Source organism: Bos indicus x Bos taurus, chromosome 10 (assembly GCF_003369695.1).
Source record: "Bos indicus x Bos taurus breed Angus x Brahman F1 hybrid chromosome 10, Bos_hybrid_MaternalHap_v2.0, whole genome shotgun sequence".
Taxonomy (NCBI): Eukaryota; Metazoa; Chordata; class Mammalia; order Artiodactyla; family Bovidae; genus Bos; species Bos indicus x Bos taurus.
Genome location: NC_040085.1, coordinates 79,594,367 through 79,617,010, shown reverse-complemented (window position 1 = coordinate 79,617,010; position 22,644 = coordinate 79,594,367). Strand labels below are relative to the sequence as shown.

General features: G+C 55.2%; 1 protein-coding gene across 3 annotated transcripts in view; it reads left to right on the top strand.

Moving 5' to 3' along the window:
* LTBP2 (latent transforming growth factor beta binding protein 2) overlaps positions 1 to 21,470 on the top strand; it is a 110,326-nt gene extending 88,856 nt beyond the window's left edge. The window contains exons 18-36 of one of the 3 annotated variants that reach the window (XM_027552433.1): positions 1,469 to 1,588; positions 6,491 to 6,610; positions 7,700 to 7,822; positions 8,043 to 8,168; positions 8,591 to 8,716; positions 9,788 to 9,910; positions 10,034 to 10,159; positions 10,523 to 10,645; positions 11,285 to 11,416; positions 11,678 to 11,803; positions 12,791 to 12,934; positions 13,789 to 13,980; positions 14,100 to 14,183; positions 15,169 to 15,297; positions 15,599 to 15,730; positions 15,815 to 15,982; positions 16,265 to 16,633; positions 17,893 to 18,042; positions 18,488 to 21,470. In XM_027552433.1, the coding sequence (XP_027408234.1) occupies positions 1,469 to 1,588; positions 6,491 to 6,610; positions 7,700 to 7,822; positions 8,043 to 8,168; positions 8,591 to 8,716; positions 9,788 to 9,910; positions 10,034 to 10,159; positions 10,523 to 10,645; positions 11,285 to 11,416; positions 11,678 to 11,803; positions 12,791 to 12,934; positions 13,789 to 13,980; positions 14,100 to 14,183; positions 15,169 to 15,297; positions 15,599 to 15,730; positions 15,815 to 15,982; positions 16,265 to 16,633; positions 17,893 to 18,042; positions 18,488 to 18,633 (2,759 nt within the window). In that variant the 3' untranslated portion in view covers positions 18,634 to 21,470. Of the gene's footprint in view, positions 1 to 1,468; positions 1,589 to 6,490; positions 6,611 to 7,699; positions 7,823 to 8,042; positions 8,169 to 8,590; positions 8,717 to 9,787; positions 9,911 to 10,033; positions 10,160 to 10,522; positions 10,646 to 11,284; positions 11,417 to 11,677; positions 11,804 to 12,790; positions 12,935 to 13,788; positions 13,981 to 14,099; positions 14,184 to 15,168; positions 15,298 to 15,598; positions 15,737 to 15,814; positions 15,983 to 16,264; positions 16,634 to 17,892; positions 18,043 to 18,487 lie in introns of all 3 variants that reach the window. The other 2 variants (XM_027552432.1, XM_027552434.1) reach the window with 2 other exon arrangements.
* Positions 21,471 to 22,644: the final 1,174 nt, after the last annotated feature.

The window sequence follows — 22,644 nt, the reverse complement described above, 5'->3', positions numbered from 1 at the left end:
TCACATGCCGGCAGAGGGGCTTGGGTTTTACAAAGTAGGTTTAGTGCTGGAATAATAATAATAATTGGAGAAGGAAATGGCAACCCACTCCAGTATTCTTGCCTGGAGAATCCCACGGACAGAGGAGCCCATGGACGGGCCACAGTCCACAGGGTCGCAGAGAGTTGGACACGACTTGGAGACTGAGCACAGTAATAATAATTCAGTGCTTACCTCGTGCCAGGCAGGTGCTGTGCTAAGCCCTTCACCTGGATGACCTCATCTCATCTGCACAGAGCCTCTGTGAAGTGTTGAACCATTGCTGGGAGTGGGGGTGGGGGGAAAAGACAAGTCCTCTATTAATTTGGCTGTGGTGGGCAGGGAATTGGGGGTGGCCAGAGCCATCTAGAGTTGATAAATTGAACCCATCCTTGAAATGGGAGCAAGTTTCTGCTGGCCGTCAAACCAAGCAGAGGCATTTGTGTGAACGAAGGCTCAGAGGCTAGACCAGTGGGGATCGGCAAACACAGCAAGGCTGGGGTGAGGCCTTGTGAAGCAGCCTAAGCAGCAGGGAACCCTGGTAGGGCCTTAACAGAGGAGGGCACGACCAGGCTTGGGCTTTCAAGCCATTATAGGGCCCCATTATGCTTTGGGACAATAGAAGAAACCACAGGAACAGATCCACAGCTGCCTAAGATACTGTCTCTCACTGGCTGCTTAATTCCTAACCTTTTTTTTTTTTGGCTGCTCCACACAGCTTGCAGGATCTTAGCTCCCCAACCAGGGATTGAACCTAGGCCGCTGGCAGTGAGAGGACCAAATCCTAACCACTGGATCACCAGGGATCACCAGGGAATCCCAATCCCTAACCTTTAATCCCTAACTTTGGGCTTCCCTGGTAGCTCAGACGGTAAAGCATCTGCCTGCAATGCAGGAGACCTGGCTTCAATCCCTGGGTTGGGAAGATCCCCTGGAGAAGGAAAAGGCAACCCACTCCAGTACTCTTGCCTGGAAAATCCCATGGATGGAGGAGCCTGGTCGGCTACAGTCCATGGGGTCACAAAGAGTTGGACACAACTGAACAACTTCACTAACCTTTAAGAAGGCCCCTAAGAACTCTAGGAGCAGAGCTCTGGGGGATGTATTGGGGTCAGGAGGGGACTTTGGTGGCCTCCTCGGAGAGTGGCATATCCATTGCCACCTGACTTCAAGACCAGCCCTTACACTGGAGTGAGCAGACAGCTGGAAGGCTCTCCAGGGGCCCCCAAAGTAGCCACCTTCCCTGCGAGAAGGAAACTCACGAGTTTGCAGAGGCCTGAGCTAGGTTAGTCTGACTTGGCCTCAGAGCCCCTGCCGTTCATGGCTCTGGCAAGGACGTCTTCCCTGTCTGGGCCTCATCATGCACATCCTTGACCTTGGCCTCTGAGGGGATGCCCCAGGACCCCCTGCAGGGCTGGCCCCAACTTGGGACTTTTCTGTGTGTTCACAGACATAGATGAGTGTGAGCAGCCAGGGGTGTGCAGCCGGGGTCGGTGCACCAACACGGAGGGTTCCTACCACTGTGAGTGTGACCAGGGCTACATCATGGTCAGGAAAGGACATTGCCAAGGTAAGGAATGGGGTGCCGGCCCCATCATCTCCTGGTCCCCTTCCACCATCTGTTGTCCCTCCCTATCATCTCCTTATCCCTCCCCACCATCTCCTGGTCCCTCCCCATCATCTCCTATCCCTCCCCATTATCTCCTTATCCCTCCCCACCATCTCCTGGTCCCTCCCCATCATCTCCTATCCCTCCCCATCATCTCCTTATCCCTCCCCATGCACTGCCCACCACCAGCTCCCCTTCCAGCTTATGCCTGACTGTTCTCCTTGATGCTGAGCCCACTCCTGTGCACAGAGAGAGCTGTCTAGGGATTCAGGAGCCTCTCTGTTCCCTTAGTGGGATTTTGGCATCCTGTTTGCCCTGACAGCATGGGAGCACAGTAACTTTGCGTACATGAGATCCCAGGGGCTCCCCTCTGTGCACCTCTGCCCACCACTTGAGTTGCATGGTAGAGGGAAGGTTGATATCTGGAAGGTGCCTCAGGCATCAAGCTTGATCTACTGGCTAAAGCTTGTTAGGCTGTCAGCTGGACCATATCCTTAGATGACCATGTGTGGACACGTGACAAATGTTCATGCGTTGGACCAATACATGCTAGTTGAAAAAAATGAATGACTGAGCCCTCATCCCAGCCCCCTTTCCCAGTGTCACAAGTTGGCTGTGACATTGCCCACTGATGTCCTCACAGACTGGCTTGAACCTGCCACCATCGTGCCAGCTCCCGGCAGCCCTGCCACTTCCACCTCCCTGCCAGGCTGGGGTGTCAAGGGCTCACAAAAGGCCTGGGTCATGTGCTCCCAACTGGCTGAGACAAGAATGGGTGAGGGTAAATCAAGGTTCTCTCTGGAAGGAAGTCCTGCCCTTGATCCAAAGATAGGTGCAGACTCCTCTCTGCCTCCAGGCTTCCCACGGCCAGGGCTTGCCTGGATTCAGAAGATCCTGGAGGTGAGAGATGAGCCTGTATGTCTGGTGAAGGAAGACCACCCCAGCTTCCCAATGCCGCTACTACAGAAGCAGAGTCACTAGGTGGTGAAGGACAGACAAATCCCTGTCTGAATCCCCAGCATCTCACCTTCCCCTCTCAATGCCTCCCCCTTTAAAGTCAGGCCCACTATGATCAAAACCAGACCCAACTCCCCTTGTCCTCATGAGCTTGCTGAACCACAGACAGTCTGGCATTTTCCAGGACAAGGGAGAGTGAAGGGAGTTGGCATTTGATGGGTGCCTGCTATATGTGCCAGGTGCTGGACTAGAGACTCAATAGATTGCCTCATTTAAGCATCCAACATTATTCATTTGGCATGAAACCTGATTAAAAAGTAAAACCAAAGGAAATGAACTAGGAAAATCCAAGGACATCTAAAGTCTCAGATTTATACTAACCAGTCCACATTGAGGGCACAGGCTCTGGCGGAGACAGATATGGGTTTGGCTTATTGTCTCAGTGTCTGAAGATGGAAACCATAATGCCCATCGCAGGGGCTCTGGTTAACCTGCCGAACAACCATGCAAAGGGCACAGGCAGCCCTGCCGCAAGTAGGGGAGCCCATTCTCTCTCATGTCTTGTCTCCCCCCAGTGCCCGAGCCCGTGCCTCTGGATCACCTCCTTCCCTTCCGGAGGAAAGGGCCCAGACACACACAGCTTGGCTGGGAGGTCAGGCTGAGTTCCTGGCCCAGGAAAGACACTCTTGAGTCTGTTGAAAGAAAGACTAATGTAGCCTGCACGCTCCTCCAGGTTTCCACCCGTAACCACAGCCCCGGCCCATCACCCCGGGAGCCCGGTCAATTTCCCCCTCCCTCTTTCTTCTTCCTCCAGCTAAGAAACCACTCTCTCTCCACTTAAACTCAGAGTCTCTGGTGAAGGGCCCGAGTGGTCTGGACAGCAGCCCGTCCAAAGTCTCCATGGTATTTCCATTGTCCCGCGACTCTGGGTTCCCACGGAGAGGGGCTAGGTTCCCCTGCAGACTGCCAGGGCCCCGCTGTCCTCCACCTACCCCCAAAGTCACCCGTGGGTCCAGCCCCTGCGGGAGCACTGTCTCCACCGTGTGCTCTCACAGCACCCTTCCCTTCTCCTCAAGCAGAGACTGCAGTGCTGGTTAGAGAACTCCACCATCTGCCGGGTATACAGACAGCAGGCTGGCAAGCTGGTCCCTGGAGTGCCTGTTTCCTAGGGTCTTCTGGGGTCTTTCCCGCAGCCTCATGCCAAGAAGATATGAAGCTTTAGTGAATCACATGGTCTCATTCTTTGGTCAGCAAATGTTTCTTGAGCGCCAGCTGTGTCCCAGCCATGGGCCAGGAATACAGCCATAAAAAAGACAGACAGCGCCTGCCCCCCGACGACCAGGGTAAAACCTTTACCAAAACATACCATAATCTTAGGTTAAAATTTAAACCCTAGACAAGGCAAAAAACATCTGGCTCTCGTCCAGGCACTGAAAGGTTGGTGGGACAGCCTCAGGATATCTGGTGACTTCAGAGCCTGTGCTTTTAACAGGGATTCATCCATGGCTTGGCTAGTGGCTCTGATATATCAGCCCCCATTTAGAAGAGGCCCACCTGGTTCAGGTAGAGACTGGGGGCTGCTCTGACCCTCTGCCCCCTCCACCCCCACCTCCCAAGCATGAACATCACTGGCTGGGGCTCTGGCCTGAGGAAGGAAGCCCGTGGCAGTGTGCCCGGATAGGCCGGGTTATGCTGCAGTAACAACCAGCCTCAGTCTTAGTGTCGTGTAGGACATAGCAGACTTGATATCTGACCAAAGCCGCATATCCATCATGAGTCTGCCGGGGGTCCTGGTCCACATCTTCTCATCCTTGAACCAGACTAAAGGAAGAGCATCTTGAATGTGGCCACTGTCCGTGGAAGAAAGAAAGAGCACTCTGCAGGGTTGCACATAAATAAGTGTTTGGGCCCATAAATTACACACGTGATATCCACTCAAAGCTACTGGCCAGCACTAGTCCTCCTGCCCCACCCAACCACAAGGGACCAGGAGGCACAAGCCCACCACGACCCAAAAAGTGAGAGCTGGACTTCTCAGTGAAGCGGCATGTGTCCCGCAGGTCTCCTAATGCCCAACATAACGCACTTCCGGCACCACCTCCACAGGTGTGCCCAGAACACTTGGGGCAGGGCAGAGCTCAGAGCCCTTTGCTCCCGCTAAGTCTAACCTCCTTCCGATGTTGCCTGACCCTGCAGGAGAGGTCCAAAGACTCCGTTTTTCCTCGGTGTGGTCTTAGAGGAGGATCCTTGCCTCCATCTCTTTCTCTTCATCCCCGAGTCTCGCATCCCTGAAGCAGACTTGCGGCTCATTCCCAATGGCTTTGCCCATCTTGCTTCTGGTATCTCAGCCAGGACTGGCAGGCCAGGGTGCTGGCCAAAGCTGGTGGCCCTAGAACCTTCATTTCTTCCACCTCCGCCTTGTTCTCTCCAGTTCTGTTTTTACAGAAGCTTCTAGAATAGTTTAGCCTGGTATCACCACAGCCCAACTAGGGGTTCTTGGCTGCCCTCTTTCCTGAGATGAGCCTTATCTCAGTGTCCCTGAGATTGCCCAGGAGTTCTGGGTGTCTCCTAGCACACACACCTCTGAAACACCCTCTGCTCTGTGTATGTCTTCCTCATGTGGACCCGTAGCATGAAGTTTTGGCCGTGAGAGGTGACCGGTTCCCTGGGCTCTGATGGACCCGGTCTTCTGCAGACCAAACAACCTCAGAGGAGATTCATTTTCACCCTCCACTTCCGGCCCATGTCCTGTTTTATCATGACAGCTGCTCCTTGAGTCCTTTTGCAGGAAGCCTGTGTTCTGACCTTTGGCCCTGCCTCCTGCCTTTCTCTTCTCCCTGGGTGCTGACCAGGTCTTCCTCCTAGTCAGTAGGGCCTCTGAATCTCCATGAATGAGCAGGTGGACTTCCTGCGGGAGGGCGACAATTACCCATGCAGGGAAAGTGAACTGTCCTGTTTCCTCCAGAGCTCAGTCAGTCTGTCTGTAGTAAAGAGTGACTGGGAGCCTGCACACTGGGCCAGAGGAGCTGAACATCTTCCTGCCGTCTGGACCCAGAGTTCAGTCCCTGGGTTCCGACCTCTCCAACTCGGCCCAGGTATCTGGGGTGCCTTGGAGGCTGGACTCCCCAGCATGCCGGCTTCGCATTGGGCAGAGCCCTGTGTGCCGTCCCGGGAGCAAGCTCGCCTTCCGCGCCTTTGTTCTCATCCCCCAGGACTGGCTCCTCTCCCTCCATGGCTCACCCCTCCCCCTGCTTGTCTGATCGGTGCTCAGACTCATCCTTTCAGGCTGGCTTTCCTGAATCTCACCAGAGTGGGTGTGGGAGCCCTACGTGGTTCTCAGCTGGAAGAAAAGTCCCGTCTCCAGCAGCCTTCCTAGCCTCTGCATCAGCCTCACTCTGCACCAGCCTCAGGGCTGGTCTTGGCCACATCAAAGATTGTGGGAGTCATCCTTTGTCCTCGTTTCCGGGTGCTGGGAAGCCTGTTTTGCCTTCATTGCCCAGCCAGGATCTATCCTGGGGTCTCTGGGGCCTTCTGTGCCAAGCACGTCCAATCCCATCATCGTCACCCCTTGTAAATGAACAAGGGAGAGACGGAGGCCCTTCCCAAGAGTCCAGCTCACGACTTCGAGCCCTCTCACCCTCCCCAAGCTACTGAGAGCACAGCCTCCTGCAGCAGGGCTTCTCCCTTCCTCAAGGTCTTCCATCTTTCTTTTGTCCAGGACAGTGGGTGGGAGGTGGGGCTGGGAACACAAGAGAGCACTCACATTTTCCTGGTTTCCATCTGTACAGAAACTGACATCCTTCCTTCTCCCCAACCGACGGCAGGGTCAAGGATGTGTTCCTTCACAGCCCGCCCATGGGCCGTGGTTCCCAGAGATGACCAAGACAGGGGTTGTTATTTTTGCAGATATCAACGAATGCCGTCACCCTGGCACCTGCCCTGATGGGAAATGCGTCAACTCCCCCGGCTCCTACACTTGCCTGCCCTGCGAGGAGGGCTACAGGGGCCAGGGCGGGAGCTGTGTAGGTGAGGGCTGCCTGCCAAGGCACGGAGGGGGCTGTTTGGCCTGGGGACCCTGGGTTGAGCCCACACTTGGTGGTGGGGGGCGGGGGGAGGCGTGGGCAGAGGGAAATGGCTTGGAGGCTATGGTCTTTCGTGACCCAGCTGGGTTTCCAGATGACGCTGGGGATGAGGTGGGTGTGCTTCAGTTACTGGTGCTCTGCCCTCTGAATCAGCCAGGGTGGGGGGACCCTTAGGCTCCTTGGCCATATCCGTCCAGGAGCTACATACAACCCAAGGTTCCAGAGGCTTCTGTGGCTGGATTCTGCTAGGTAGGCTGAAGGTGCCATGTGTCTTTTGGAAGAGGCTGATGCCAGTGGTGTGGAGGAGGGGTCTTCTGCCCTCCTGGACCTCAAGAGCAACCTCTAACACCAATGCCTAAGAGAACGGCGGGAGCTCTTCTCTGGAGGTTGGGGTGGGGGGTGGGTTGCATGTCAGCCATAGGAGGAATGCGCTTTCCCTCAGCCCCCGCAGGAAGAAGGGCCCAGGGCTGGGGATGCCAGGAGGGACTGAGTCGTGAATAGAGACTTTGAGGCTCTGGAGAGGGCAGGCATTTCCCAGGCCTTTGGGACTGCCGCTCAACCGCCCATGCAGAACTTGGCCTCTCTCTGTGTTACCCACTCGCCCGCTGAAGCTGGTGGGTGGGCTGAGAACTTGGGGTCATACCCATTTGGTTGGCGGGGAGGAGACCAGAGAAGTTCAGACTCACTCTAAGGTGAGGCAGAAGTCTTAGACACTTGCCTCCAGGTGTCCTAAGATGGGCCAAACCAATCCCAGGACTGGGTGGGGAACCTGGCCCCCCCTTTTCTAGGAACTTGCAGGGTGCTCTGTGTCACTGGATGGAGCTGAAATCAGCTCAGGGATGGAAGTTAGTTCGGCGGGGGAAGGGCACCCAGCCTAGGTAGATGGGTCCAGGAGCAGGAGTGACCTCTGGTCCTTCCCAGGGTGCTAGGGCCCCTTGGAATGCTGGTTCCCCGGCCTCACAATGGAGACACTTGGCCTGATGCTGGAGGCTGCGCGAGGGATAGGAGGCCAGCTTGGACTTCTCTCCCACAGATGTGAATGAGTGTCTGACCCCTGGGGTCTGCACCCACGGAACATGCATCAACCTGGAGGGCTCCTTTAGATGCTCCTGTGAGCAGGGCTACGAAGTCACCCCAGACGAGAAGGGCTGCCAAGGTACAAGGATCCAAAGCGCCCTTTGTCCTCCATGACACGTCCGCCTGCAGCTCCTTCCTTCTGGCCCACATCCCTGAGCTGACCCAACACAGCGCTGCTGCATAGACTATCTTTCCCCGACACCCCCCAACCCCACCCCACTCCTCCCTGTCAACCTCCGGCTAGCCTGGCATGTCTGTCCTGCAGAGAGCCCCACACAGAGCTCAATGGCCTGTTTCAGATGTCGACGAGTGTGCCATCCGGGCCTCGTGCCCCACGGGCCTCTGTCTCAACACAGAGGGCTCCTTCACCTGCTCGGCCTGTGAGAGTGGGTACTGGGTGAATGAGGATGGCACCGCCTGCGAAGGTAACCCTGGGAAGGGAGGTGGCCAAGGGTGACTGAGAACACAGGCCGTCAGACCTCCCAAAGAACCCTCCGTTTGTCCTCTGGTTTGGGGTTGATGCTGGGGGTCTCCAGACTAGGCGAGAGGACTTTGTGAATGGACTTGAGCTTCTGTTTTCTCCATGAGGACAGAAAGAGAAGGGAGTCACAGAGACAAGAGGGAAGGAAGCTCATGGCCGAGCCGCCCCAGAAGCATCCCCGGGGAGAGGGTACAGGGGTGGCCTTGTAAGAGGCCCAGAGCCAGGGGCTCCCCTTCCCCGGGGGGCCCACAGAGTCCGGCAAGCTCAGAGAGGAAACCAGAGGCGCAGGGTGGTTCTGGCCTGGCCAGGTGGAGGGAGGCATCCCCGGGCCCGCCGGGTGACTGACTGGCTGACTGTCTGCCCTAGACCTAGACGAGTGCGCCTTTCCTGGAGTCTGCCCGTCTGGAGTCTGCACCAACACCGCCGGCTCCTTCTCCTGCAGGGACTGCGAGGCGGGCTACCAGCCCAGCGCCCTGGGCCACACCTGTGAAGGTGAGGGCCCCCGACAGGGAGCAGGAGACTAACCCTTCACCCTCAGAGAAGGGAGTTCGCCTCAGATGGTGGGGGAAGCCTATTCTCGCCCTCCCTCCCTAAACAGGCGTCAGAAAGGCGACTGCAGATCTGGGTCTAGGGAGCCAATGAGCCACTGGACCAAAGCTTCAGTGCTTGTCACAATCACGGGGAGTTTGTTCGATCGACATGCGGCTTCCAGGCCTTGTCAGACCGGCTAAGTCTGTCTGTTGGGGATGGGGGTCTTGAGATCTGTTATCTAACAGGCTCTTCAAGAGTTCCTTATAAAGGCGGGTGCTGCGACATTATCCTAAAGACCCTGGCCGGTACCGGGCCATCTGTGAAAGAAAGCAAAAGTGTTAGCTGATCAGTCATGTCTGACTCTTTGTAACCCTACGGACTGTATGGACTGTAGCCTGCCAGGCTCCTGTCCATGGGATACTCCAGGCAAGACTACTGGAGTGGGTTGCCATTTCCTTCTCCAGGGGATCTTCCCACCCAGGGATCAAACCCAGGTCTCCTGCATTGGCAGCCGGATTCTTTACCAGGGAAAAGAATCTGAGCCACCAGGGAAGTCCCAGGGCAATCTGTAGGCCAATTTAAATAATCCACTTTCTGTTACCTCCTCATTTCTCTGTATCTGCTTCCTTGGCTTATTTCTCAGTTGTTTTCCTGTTGTTTCTGTAAAATCTCAGCCATGATGAGGGCAGTAGGGTTTGGCCACCTTAGGCCAGGGTTGTTGCTGGAAGAGACCAGGTGTTCCCTGGGTGGGCACAGTGTGGGAAGCGGGAGGCCAGGGGAGCCTGCCAGGCTGGGCTGGGGCAGGATGGAGGGAGCTGCATCCATCCTGCTCCCCAAAGGCTCCCTCGCCAGCTTCTCCCAGCTGTGCCAGTTTACAAGGGGATGGTGCTCCTATGGGTCCAGTCTCCTCTGGCAGACCTCTAGGTCCTCTGGAGACCTCCCTGTTGATCCTTGCCCTTGGGAGGTCTTCCCATCGGTTCCACCTCCCCACCCCACCCCTCCGTACTACCATCTCCTCGTGTGGCCCTGCAGATGTGGACGAGTGTGAAGACCCCCAGAGCAGCTGCCTGGGAGGCGAATGCAAGAACACGGCTGGCTCCTACCAGTGCCTCTGTCCCCCGGGCTTCCAGCTGGCCAATGGCACGGTGTGTGAGGGTGAGTGGCTCAGGTCTCCCCGGCTGGGGACGGGGTGGGGCGGAGGGTTTCCCTATGCCGTGCGCTCCCCGGGGAACGTTGCCCCCCTCCCGGGGGAGACACCACCTGCTCATCTGCCCACAGATGTGGACGAGTGTGTGGGCGAGGAGTACTGCGCACCGCGCGGCGAGTGCCTCAACAGCCACGGGTCCTTCTTCTGTCTCTGTGCTGACGGTTTCGTCAGTGCAGACGGGGGCACCAGCTGCCAAGGTGAGAAGCCGGCAGCAGGGGCCATTAGGGGTCATCCCACGTACTCACAAAACACTCGCGGTCCACCTGGGGTGGGAAGATGGGAGGCTGAGGGATGAGGTTGGGAGCCAGGTGTCAGGGAGGGTCTCTGGAACCCTCCTCCAGGGCCTGTCCACGATGCGTACAGCAGGTGCCTTCACCCTCTGCCCTGCCTGGTTCCAGGGCTCCATGCCCAATGGCGCCTCTGGCTTCCAGCTCTGGTCTCTCGCTCAGATCTTCCAGCCCTTTTCTACTTCGAGCCACTCCCTGGCCCTCCTCTGGGCGAAACTGCCCAGGGCCCTGGGGACCCATGGCTGGCCCTGCTGACAAACGTCTCTATTCTAGATGTGGACGAGTGTGCAGTCACTGACCGGTGTCTCGGGGGCCAGTGTGTCAACACCGACGGCTCCTTCAACTGTGTGTGTGAGACTGGCTTCCAGCCCTCCCCAGAGAGCGGGGAGTGTGTGGGTAAGGGCTCCAGGGGCTAAGCAGACAGGGCTCTGCCCCATGTCAACAGACAGACACCTCCACCCTGCCAGCTCCTCAGCTCCCTGGGGCCAGGAACCCCAGCTTCGAGCACTTTCCATAGATTAATTATCCAATGGATAATGTCTTTATTCAGCCTCTTCTGACTCAGGGATTGCCCCCAGGATGTCCTTGTGCTGTAGGAGAGCACACAATCTAGTTTTTTAAAAGCCAAATGGATGCAATAGACATTTACACCACCTGGGTTCAGTGCCTTTTGCTGGGACAAATGGACAGTTATGGATAATCTTGAAACTAAGCAAGGGAGACATATGAAGACAGCTCTCCATAATACACTTTGGGAAAGGTTTTATATAGAGAGAAGTCGACACTGTTCTGCTGTGGAGGGCAGGGTGCAGGGGGAAAGGAGTGTCACAGAGGCTGAGAGCTCTCCTGGACAATCAGGCCTGCGGCTCAGGGGAAAGGGTCCTGAACTTGATGTTTTGGGGTTGAAATGAGCATAGTGGTTTGGAACCAATCAAGAACCTCAGAAGTTGAGGGGCACGACCTTGTCATGCCAGAGAGATGGGGTCAGGGTAGTGACCTGGCCACTTCTGTCCCCTCTCCTGGCCCTGGGGACAGACATTGACGAGTGCGAGGACCTCGGAGAACCGATATGCGGGGCCTGGAGGTGTGAGAACAGCCCTGGCTCCTACCGCTGTGTCCTGGGCTGCCAGCCTGGCTTCCACATGGCCCCGACAGGAGACTGCATTGGTGAGTGGGGAGGGGGCGTGCGGGCTGGGAGGCCGAGGACAACATCTACTTTTCACGTACCTAGCTAGAAACGATTTTTGCAGCTGTTTGTGTGTTTTCCACGGAGCAGTGCTTACACAAAAATTGAGGAGGACTGTTTAGTTTTCTCACCCTGTGTTCAGAAGTTAGTGTTCAGAGACCTTGGTGTTAATGAGCCAGATAAATAAGTATTCCCAGCGAGTAGAGAGCACAGCCTACACTGTAGCCCGCCCTGTCCCGCAGACATAGACGAGTGTGCCAACGACACTGTGTGTGGGAGCCATGGCTTCTGCGACAACACCGACGGCTCCTTCCGCTGCCTCTGTGACCAGGGCTTCGAGACCTCGCCCTCCGGCTGGGACTGCGTTGGTGAGAAGCCTGTGGCCTAGCCAGCTCTGAGCCAGGGAAGGGAAGGCTCTCGGGCCCTTGACCCCGTCTCCACAGATCTTGGCTGCCCTGCATAGAGAGGCCCTAGGGCCCTCCTCCTGAAAGGTTCAGGGTCACGTGGGCTCCACTTGGAGCCCTCAACACAGAGTGACAAGGAAGGGGGATTTCAGCTCCCCCGACAGAGGATGAGTTGGTAGGATGGCACCCACCGACTCGACGGACATGAGTTTGAATAAAACTCCGGGAGTTGGTGATGGACAGGGAGGCCTGGCGTGCTGCAGTCCATGGGGTCGCAGAGTCAAACACGACTGAGTGACTGAACTGAACTGAACTACAGGGGACCTCGGGCTTCCCAGGTGGCTCAGTGGTAAAGACCCCACCTGCCAATGCAGGAGATGTAGGAGACGTGGGTCCGATCCCTGGGCTGGGAAGACCCCTTGGAGTAGGAAATGGCAACTAACTCCAGTATTCTTGCCTGGAGGATTCCCATGGATAGCGGAGCCTGGCAGGCCTCATTCCATGGGGTCACAAAGAGTGGCACACGATTGCCCAGTGGAGCACACACACACACACCCACTGGGGCATCGTGGCCAGGTTGATCAGGGAAGCAAGGCCGCCCTTCTACCAGCAGGGGGAGCAAGCACACTAGTGAAGGTGCCACCTTTTCCCAGAGACTCAAGGGTTCAAGAGGCACGTTTGGGGAATGTGCAGGAGGAAGCCTTCCTCCTTGTCCATTTATGGGCCCTTTTCTGCCACCCTTCTCCCTCCCTTCCCATCCCCTCTGCTCACCTGGTCCTCCTTCCTTCGAAGTCATACCCACTTCCCGCTCTTCCCCAGGCCCTAGCCTGTTTCTTTGGGGGTTGGGCGGGGGGTGGCGAGGATGAGATGGGGATCTGCCCGCGGGGCTGGAGGCAGGGGCAGGGGCCTGGGCCTCTCCCTCGCCCGCGAGCCGGTCCTCCTGTCTGGCAGACGTGAACGAGTGTGAGCTCATGCTGGCGGTGTGCGGGGCGGCGCTCTGCGAGAACGTGGAGGGCTCTTTCCTGTGCCTCTGCGCCAGCGACCTGGAGGAGTACGACGCTCAGGAGGGCCGCTGCCGCCCGCGAGGGGCTGGAGGTGAGCCCTGCGCCCCACCCTCACAGTGCACTCTCCCCCCCACCCCCCCTCCTCGCTGTCTGGCGTACACAGTGCTTCCGCTGCTCCAGCTGCAGGGCTGCGACGACCCTACAGGAGGCTCTAGAAGCTCTAATGCCAACTGGGGGGAGGGGGCAAGGAGCTCAGATTGAGCCTTGGTTGTTATTGTTCAGTCGCCAAGTCTGAGGTCACTCTTCGTGACCCCATGGACTGCAGCACAACAGGCTTCCCTGTCCCTCACCATCTGAGCCTTGGAGGGACCCTCAGTCAAACCCCAGGAAGCTTTTGGGTGAGGGAGGCCCAGGAACTGAGCTAAGCTCCACTCTCCCGTCCCACTCCACTCCAGAGCTGCCGGTTTCAAACTCTCAGCCCAGGACTAGGATTCAGCTGGCCTTCTCTGACTTGGGGGAAAGCTAGCAGGACCTGGAACAAGGAAGGGTGGGAGGGGCAGGGGTACAGTGTGACACAGAGGAATGGAACGGTGTACCATACCATGCTCGTATGGTGTGATGTGCCGGGGACTGGGGCCACCTCACTGCAGGGGAGGAAGGCAGGATGGTATCTTGGAAAGAGCAGGGGTGTGGCACCAGAGGAACTGGGGTCACTTCCCTGCTCTGCCACTAGGTGGCCCCTGCAAGTCACCTAGCTTCTCTAAACCTCAACTGCCTCTTCTATAAAAGAAAGCTGATGATAATAAGCTCTTCATAAGGCTTATCAAGTGAGATAGTAAAAGTACACTGTACTTTATAAATGTTTAAAATTTAAATAAATTCAAAGGCCAGGGTGCCCCAGGGGGCCATGAACAGATGTTAACAAGGGGCGTCTGTCACACACAGGTCCGAGTGTCCCTGAGGCCCGGCCAGGGGCACACCCACCAGGCCCTGTCCGCATGGAATGCTACTCTGGACAGAAGGACCAGACGCCCTGCTCCAGCCTTCTGGGCCGGAACACCACGCAGGCCGAGTGCTGCTGCACCCAGGGCACCGGCTGGGGAGATGCCTGTGACCTGTGCCCAGATGAGGACTCAGGTAAGGCCCCCAAGGGTCCCAGGTCCTCTCAGAGTCGGCTCTGCAGGGCGACACAAAACGAAGTAGGGGGTGGTGTGCAGAGTCTTTCTCTCTCTGAGCTTGGATGCCTCCCTGCACAGTCGAGTTCAGCGAGATCTGCCCTAGTGGGAAAGGCTACATCCCTGTGGAAGGAGCCTGGATGTTTGGACAGACCACGTACACAGGTAACCTCCCCAAGACCCTCTTCCCCAAACGCCACTCACCTCAGTGGGCCTGGCCTGGTCCCCCAGGAGGCCTCTGCATGCAGGCTTCGCCTCTCCGGTTGCTTCTAACCTTCCTGTCCCAAGGCTACAGATCTACAGATCTTTAGCTGGAAGTTCTGATCTGAGCTCCTCCTGGATTGTCCCGGCAACCCCACTTTGGTTTCTCTGCTCCCCACGAGGCTGAGTTCTCCAGGAACAAGCTATGATGCCTTGACTAACCCACTCCCAGGGCACAGGGACAGAGGCCAGAGGCAGCTGCTGATCTCCCTGGCCCCACTTACAGAGCCAGAAACTTTGGGGAACTCATCCTCAGAAAGGGTGGTTTGGGTATGGACTTATACCTGAAACTGGAAAAGGAAACAGCAGAAACGGAAATGGTTCTCCTTGAGTGCTTATTATGTGCCAAGCACTATTTTAAGCACCTCACATGTATTAACATCTCAACCCTCATAACAACTCTACAAGGTTAAGGAGTAGGAGCCACATTTTCTAGGTAGGGAACTGAAGCAAGGGACAACCTAAGCAATTGGCCCAATGTCACCTGCCCCATCAAGTGGCAAGGCTGGGATTTGGCCCCAGTCAGTCTGGCTTTTGGAGAAGGCAATGGCACCCCACTCCAGTACTCTTGCCTGGAAAATCCCATGGACGGAGGAGCCTGGTAGGCTGCAGTCCATGGGGTCGCTAAGAGTCAGACACGACTGAGCGACTTCACTTTCACTTTTCACTTTCATGCATTGGAGAAGGAAATGGCAACCCACTCCAGTATTCTTGCCTGGAGAATCCCAGGGACAGGGGAGCCTGGTGCCATCTATGGGGTCGCATAGAGTCGGACACGACTGAAGCGACTTAGCAGCAGCAGCAACAGTCTAGCTTTGGAGCCCCTAGATCTAAGGACTGCCTCATCCCGCGTCTCGCCTTGCCCTCACTCAGCTCTGCCCTCCCACAGATGCCGACGAGTGTGTGATGTTCGGGCCCGGGCTCTGCCGGAACGGCCGGTGTCTCAACACGGTGCCTGGCTACATCTGCCTGTGCAACCCTGGCTACCACTACAATGCCGCCCGCAGGAAGTGTGAGGGTGAGGATGCCCGCCACCCCTCCCCACCCCGGGGCCCACAGCTGAATGCTGCCCCACCCCTCTGCCAGGCAGCCCATTTCTGGCTGGAAGTGTCCCCCTTCCCCAGGGAGGACGCCCACTGCAGCGGGGGGCAGGGGGGCCTAATGGCAAGCCATCCTTGGGCTGGGGCCTCCCAGGCTGGGCGGGAGGTGGGGGGGCCGTTATCAGTTACGAGAAACCCCCATTCCCTGAAGGCGGCAGTGGGTGGGCACAGCGCGTGGGCACTGCCCCCGACGTTCCTCCCCGTCTCCCTGCCTCCCAGATCACGACGAGTGCCAGGACATGGCCTGTGAGAATGGGGAGTGTGTGAACACGGAAGGCTCCTTCCACTGCTTCTGCAGCCCACCCCTCACCCTGGACCTCAGCCAGCAGCGCTGTGTGAACAGCACCAGTGGTGTGGGTCAGTGGGGGTGGGGGTGGGGGGGCAGCAGGGGGAGCAGACCGGGGCTGGGGAGGCTCACGTGCCCTGTGCCCCCAGAGGACCTGCCTGACCACGACATCCACATGGACATCTGCTGGAAGAGAGTCACCAATTACGTGTGCAGCCATCCCCTGCACGGCCGCCGCACCACCTACACCGAGTGCTGCTGTCAGGATGGCGAGGCCTGGAGCCAGCAGTGTGCTCTGTGCCCCCCCAGGAGCTCTGGTGAGAAGGCGGGGACGCTGCAGAGCTGGGCCCCCAGGGTAGGGGATATCCTCACCTTGGAAAGGGGCGGGGGACTTCAGAAAGGAGTAGGGCAAGTCACGGGCCTGCCTTCCCTCCCTCTTGTTTGGGGATGGATGCTGTGGGGCAGAGCAGGGTGGGGGAGAGGAACTCGGGGCAGTGGTCCCAGCACCTCCCTCTGTTCTTGAGTCGGAAAACAGCACCCCGGGCCTCAGCTCCCAAGAGCCCGGGCCCAGCTTCCTCTCTCCCTCCTGCTCCTGACAGAGGTCTACGCTCAGCTCTGCAATGTGGCCCGGATCGAAGCCGAGCGGGAGGCCGGGATCCACTTCCGGCCCGGCTATGAGTACGGCCCGGGGCCGGATGACCTGCACTATAGCCTCTACGGCCCAGACGGGGTCCCCTTCTACAACTACCTGGGCCCCGAGGACGCCATCCCCGAGCCACTCTTCCCCAGCACGGCTGGCCGCCCAGGGGACCGCATACCGCTCCCTGAGCCTCCCCTGCAGCCCTCAGAACTCCAGCCCCACTATGTGGCCAGCCACCCAGGTCTGTGTTGCTGCAAAAACGGGGAAGAGGTGGGCTCTGAAGCAGTTTCACTTCCATCTTCTCCATCTGCTCATCACTGTCAGCAGGGTGAGGACAGGAAAGGGAAAAACCCACCCAGCCCTTTCACGGGTCACCCAAGGGACAGGTGCAAACAACCCCCTCTGACGGACTAACTAACACAGGGGACGCTAAGACGTACAGGACACCATCCCAACCTCAAAGCTGCTCGTGGGAGCTGAGAGAGGGGCCAGCAGCACACTCCTCCCACACCACGTACAGTGTGCAGAACACGCTGCTCTACAGGTTCAAACCTGTGACCCCAAGTGGGAATTGTTGTTGTTCAGTCACTAAGTCATCTCTGGCTCTTTGTGACCCCATGGACTGCAGCACACCAGGCTTCCCTGTCCTTCATTATCTCCCTGAGTTTGCTCAAACTCATGTCCATTGAGTCGGTGATGCCATCCAACCATCTCATCCTCTGCCATCCCCTTCTCCTCCTGCCTTCAATCTTTTCCCAACATCAGGGTCTTTTTCCAGTGAGTCAAGCTCTTCGCATCAGGTGGCCAAAGTATTGGAGCTTCAGCTTCAGCATCAGTTCTTCCAATGAATATTCAGGGTTGATTTCCTGTAGGATTGACTGGTTTGACCTCCTTGCTACCCAAGGGACTCTCAAGAGTCTTCTCCAGCACCACAGTTTGAAATGGGAATTAAGGATTTCTAACCCCTTTAAAGGCCCACTGTGGTGACCTGGTTCGTAAGTGGCAATGACCCCAGCACTCAGGACTTGGATTCCAATAAGGAAGTCGGGCTTGGCATCTGTGCAGTGGTGCTTGCCACGGGCACAGCCACAGTATCAGACTGATCAAAACTACACTGAGGTTAGGAGGAGGGTCTTTTCCAGGGGAGGCGAGTTACTTAGAGAAAGAAGAGGGTTAGGCAGAACTAGGAGCAGTTTTGCTTTATGGTGAGTGAGGGTTGTCCCTTTTGCTACCAGTCCTGTCCACCCCCAAAAAGCTATGTGAAGATTTTACCGTAACATCCTGCCACTAACCACAACAAAGTCAAAACTATACAGAGATACCGAAGTGCTCAGGATCCCTGGTGTTGTGAAAGCAGTGAGTCCCTACCTCCCTGGAGCCTCATTTAAAGCAAGCATGTTTCCCCATCTAAAAATGACACATAATTATTTTTTACGGGTATTGCCTTTTGTCTCACCATCTTTCTGTGACAGTGTTATAACCCTCCCCACCCCAGGAGTTCATTAGGCTCCTCTGAGCAGAGGGCAAGGGCCCCAGGGTGGGGTATGAGACCTCAGCCCCCCTGGCTCTCTGACTCCCTCCTCCCAGAGCACCAGGCTGGCTTCGAAGGGCTCCAGGCAGAGGAGTGCGGCATCCTGAATGGCTGTGAGAATGGCCGCTGCGTGCGCGTGCGCGAGGGCTACACCTGTGACTGCTTCGAGGGCTTCCAGCTGGACACGGCCCACATGGCCTGTGTGGGTAGGTCTGGAATCAAGAGTGCTAATGCCCGGGGGCAGGACGGCCCTGCTGGATCCATGTGGAATAGTCAGACTGGCCCACTGCTCACTTAGGGATGCCTGACTTGGCCTAGGTGGCAGACCCACTGCTGCCTGCTAGCGGCCCTGCTGGGCACCAAGCCAGGTGGTGAGAGCTCCAAAGGTCTACCACTGTGATTAGAAAGCCCTTTCCATGGAGGTTCCTAGATAGAAGAGAGGCAGGGGCGAGACAGCATGGTCACAGTATGGGTTCACGACCCCTGGCTTTGTGTCCGTGAGTTGCTTCCTTTCGGGCATCCTTTGGCTGCCACACGGACGATTCCGCTGTGGGGCAGTGCTCAGGGCTTACTGACCAGAGGGGCACCGGGGGCAGCAGGCCATAGGCACGTGGGCTCCCTACAGCTCTCTCCTCCCTCTCCTCCTCTTAGATGTGAATGAGTGTGATGACCTGAATGGGCCTGCTGCGCTCTGTGTCCATGGTCACTGCGAGAACACGGAGGGCTCCTACCGCTGCCACTGCCTCCCGGGTTATGTGGCTGAGGCAGGCCCCCCACACTGCACTGCTAAGGAGTAGCAGAGACGGGTCGAGTGTGGGCAGTTACCTGGAAATGGGCCCTGGCCACAGGCGGGGCCTTGAGGAAGCTTTCCTAGCTGGGGAGATGCCATGAAGACACCGGCCGGAGGCCCTGCGGCCCAGCTCCCAGCCAGCCTCGCCTGCTTTTCATCTCCCCCAGCTTCGGCTCTTGCTGTGTGAGCATCTGTCACGGCCTCCACACCACCATGCCCTTGCTTGGCTCAAACACCACCAAGTGCTTTAATGCTTCAACCACTGGCCACGAGGCCCAGTCTGCCATCTGTCCGGGCCTTGCCATGGGATGCTGATCAAAGGACGGCCCTCAACCAGCCCCTCAAGCTGTGCAAACTTGCAAGGTCCTTCGGCCTCACGCTGTACATACCCCTTCTCTAGACATGACCCACGTATCATCCTGATGCTTCTACACCTGGATCGGAGGCCACACCTGCCCTGGAATGGCCCTTCAGAATCTATCAAGTGAAAAAGGATGGGGCGGGGCGTGGGAGAGGAGTTTGGGGAGTGATTGTCACCACTCAGCCAGTCTGAGTGGCTGAGGGCCAGATTTAGCCACGTCTCCACCCTGTTGCCAGTTTTGTGGCCCTGGAGAGGGGCAGAAGATGCCCTCATCTCGGAGAAGCAAGACTGATACTAGCTTGCTAGTAAGAGACGCATATGAAGGGGAGCAAGGAGCCTGAGAGAGCAGCAACAGGACAATATTTAAAAAAAAAACAAAACGGGGAGTTGATGAGAAAGGGGGCACCACGGCTTTATACAGATCTAAAGAAAATAATCAGTAGCTTCAGGTAAATAACCATTCAGTCTACCCAGCGATAGCTCCTGTGCACCACAGCAAGGGCTGCCCCGAGACAGGGTGCCTATCTCCGAAGACCTCCATTAAATACATACTGCTTCTTATAGGACACAAGTCTCTCCAGGGTTCTCCTTTTGTGGACACCTGTTGGATGTGCTAAAAATAAAGAGGTCCGTTTTCGAGCTTCTGAAATACAGTGTAATCCTGTTTAGGAGAAGCCAGGTTCCCTGTGTTGTTCCCTCTCTCTACTCAGAGTCATCTGCCCTCTTTCCCCTTCATACAATGGCTGGCTGGCATCCCACTGAGTTTACAAGTAGAGACTCACTCCAGCCTGGGCTAGCAGGGAGTTTAGAACCACGGTGGAATAAAGAAATGTACATTTCTGGGCTATTCTGGTTTTGTTTTTATTTCATATTAAACCAAATTTCTTTACCACGTTGACTGAGTCTGAACGTTAGAGATGAGACTGTGCTTACCCCCTCATCAGCTCTCCCAACATGACTGGGTTCCAACAGGAGAAGCTTCTTTCCCCTTCTGAGGCAAGGCAAGATCTGACTTTGCATTTCTCTGATGAATGGCGATGTAAATGAACAAGGCTCCGTGTGCCTGAAGATGTGGAGATGAATCCTCTTTTCTTAATTGAATCTGTCCTGTCCTACTTGCTGCTCTGATTGTCAGCCATCACGTGATAACTTATTGAACGCTTGCTATGTGCCAGGCCTGTGTTGAACGCTGTACACAAATTTCATTTAATCATCCAACAATCCTTACGATTTTGATTCCCAATTTACAGATGGGGAACTTGGACTTACAAAGCTTAAATAATCTGCTCTAGGTCACTACACTAGTTGAGATGTTTTCAGCAGACAAAAATATATAGTTCTTAAACATATGAAAATATTCTGACCTTCATTCATAATAAAAAGAAATGCACATGAAAACTATACCTAGACACTTTTTTAAACTATTAGGTTGGTAAAAATTTAAATGTTTGTTAAAACGTTGAGTTGGCAAGCATCTGTGGGAAAGCAGTACACTCACACACATAGCTGACAGGAATATATTCTGATACAACTTCTGAAGAGGATGGCAATGTCTTTCAAAATTATAAAAGCACTTATTCTTTAAATCAGTCATTCCACTTCTCGGAATTTAAATTTAACCTTCAGATATAGTCTCACCAAATGTAAAATGACGTATGTAAGGGGTTATTTATTTTAGCATTATTTGTAATAGCAAAAGGTTAGAAACAATGCATTGCCATGGAGCACCCCCCCCAAAAAAAAAAATAAAAACGGGGGTGGGTGCTCTAAATGCCTGGATAAGATATCCAAAGCAGATTAAGGGAAGAGGAAGGTAGCACAGCAAAGTGAAACATATGCTGCTATTGCCGTCTGTCTAAAGAGGAGGAGAAGAGAAGCGGGTATGTGCTAGCCTCATCTCCGCTACTCCACCTCACACCTCACGTTTCAGAGAGCTCACCCTTCCTCGGTGTACCCTTCAGGCACTGCATCTTAACTGCTGCTCCCATGGCCCTACCTCCCAAGCCCCGCACTCCTGTCCCCCTTCCAGGGATGTTTCCATGCTGGTACACATATTTCCTTGTGTTAGAAACACAAATATTAATAGCACACCATGCGTGCTGTTCTGCACTTTTCTGCTTCTTTTCACGTCATATACTTGCACATAAAGGACTGCCTCAGTCTATTTTATAACTGTATACTTCTCCACTGAATAGACAAATCATAATTTATTTAATCAGCCTATTAATGGGTGTTTCCATTGTTTTCTATCTTTTGCTATTATAAATAATGCTACGATGAATATTCCTGTGCATATGTTACTTCATATTGTATCTATGGGGTTATATCTGTGGGGTAAATTCTTAGAAACAATGGTAGTTGACGGGAAGGGCAACAGGTGGATGCGCACAGGACTGGGAGACTCTTCACTGTATCCCCATTTGTGTCTTTTCGAATTTTGTACTGTGTCTTACCTATTCAAAAATAAAATATTTTTAAATACAGCTGCTGGACATAGACTGCTTAAATGTTCCCTCTCTTTATATATTCATCTGTTTTACAATTAAAGCCAGATGATAACTGTTTCAACACTTCTTAAATCAAATTTCCTTTAAACATCCTGGTGGCATTTCTCTGGAGAAATGGCAAACAGGGATTTTAAAAGGCAATCATAAACATCGAGGCTGCTGCTGCTGCTGCTGCTAAGTCGCTTCAGTCATTTCCGACTCTGTGCGACCCCAGAGACGGCAGCCCACCAGGCTCCCCCATCCCTGGGATTCTCCAGGCAGGAACACTGGAGTGGGTTGCCATTTCCTTCTCCAATGCATGAAAGTGAAAAGTCAAAGTGAAGTCGCTCAGTCATGTCCGACTCTTAGTGACCCCATGGACTGCAGCCTACCAGGCTCCTCTGTCCATGGATTTTCCAGGCAAGAGTGCTGGAGTGGGGTGCCATTGCCTTCTCCGATGCTAGATACCTACAAAAGTGGAGGAGTTTCCTGCATTTGAGACAGACATGCAAAGCCATGTTGCAAGGGACACTTAGACCCCGCCCACTGAAGGGTGTCAGTTCAGGGCCCTGAGTTCAGGGGAGGGCTACCCCTCCCAGCACTGACCATCAGTGCTGCCCACTTCCCTGTACAGGATGTCACAGCCAAACTCTGACCCTTCTCTTATGCTTTACAACGAAAGACCAAAAGAATGGGGCGCAATTCTCGGAAGAAAAAGAAGAGTATCTTCTTGGACACCTACTTCAGTAGTCCTTCCTAGTCTCTTATCCCGGAATCCCCTGTAACTGGTCAACATTTCCATACACAGAGACTAAGGGCAGGTGGGACACCTACAGTTAACAGCCAACAACATGAAGACTCACAACATAAAACAAGGAAGGGTCTCATGCCTTCAGTTCCTGCACAATTGTTTGGCTACAACGGTGGGGCATGCTACCCCAGGCATCACTAGCTCATGAAGGTAAATAAAACCAATTCTACAATAAATGGGGTCTTGATAACCTCCCCTCAAAGTAACGGGGAGGCAAAAAATCTTCCAACTGATCCCGGAAAAGTGTAACATTTACCTAAATGAACTGCACAGTGAACAAAACTTGTGAAAATGTCTGCTGGCTTTTACAGCCTGCCAGGAAGAGGGCATCTGGTCAGAAAGGCCTGCAGAAGATCCTAA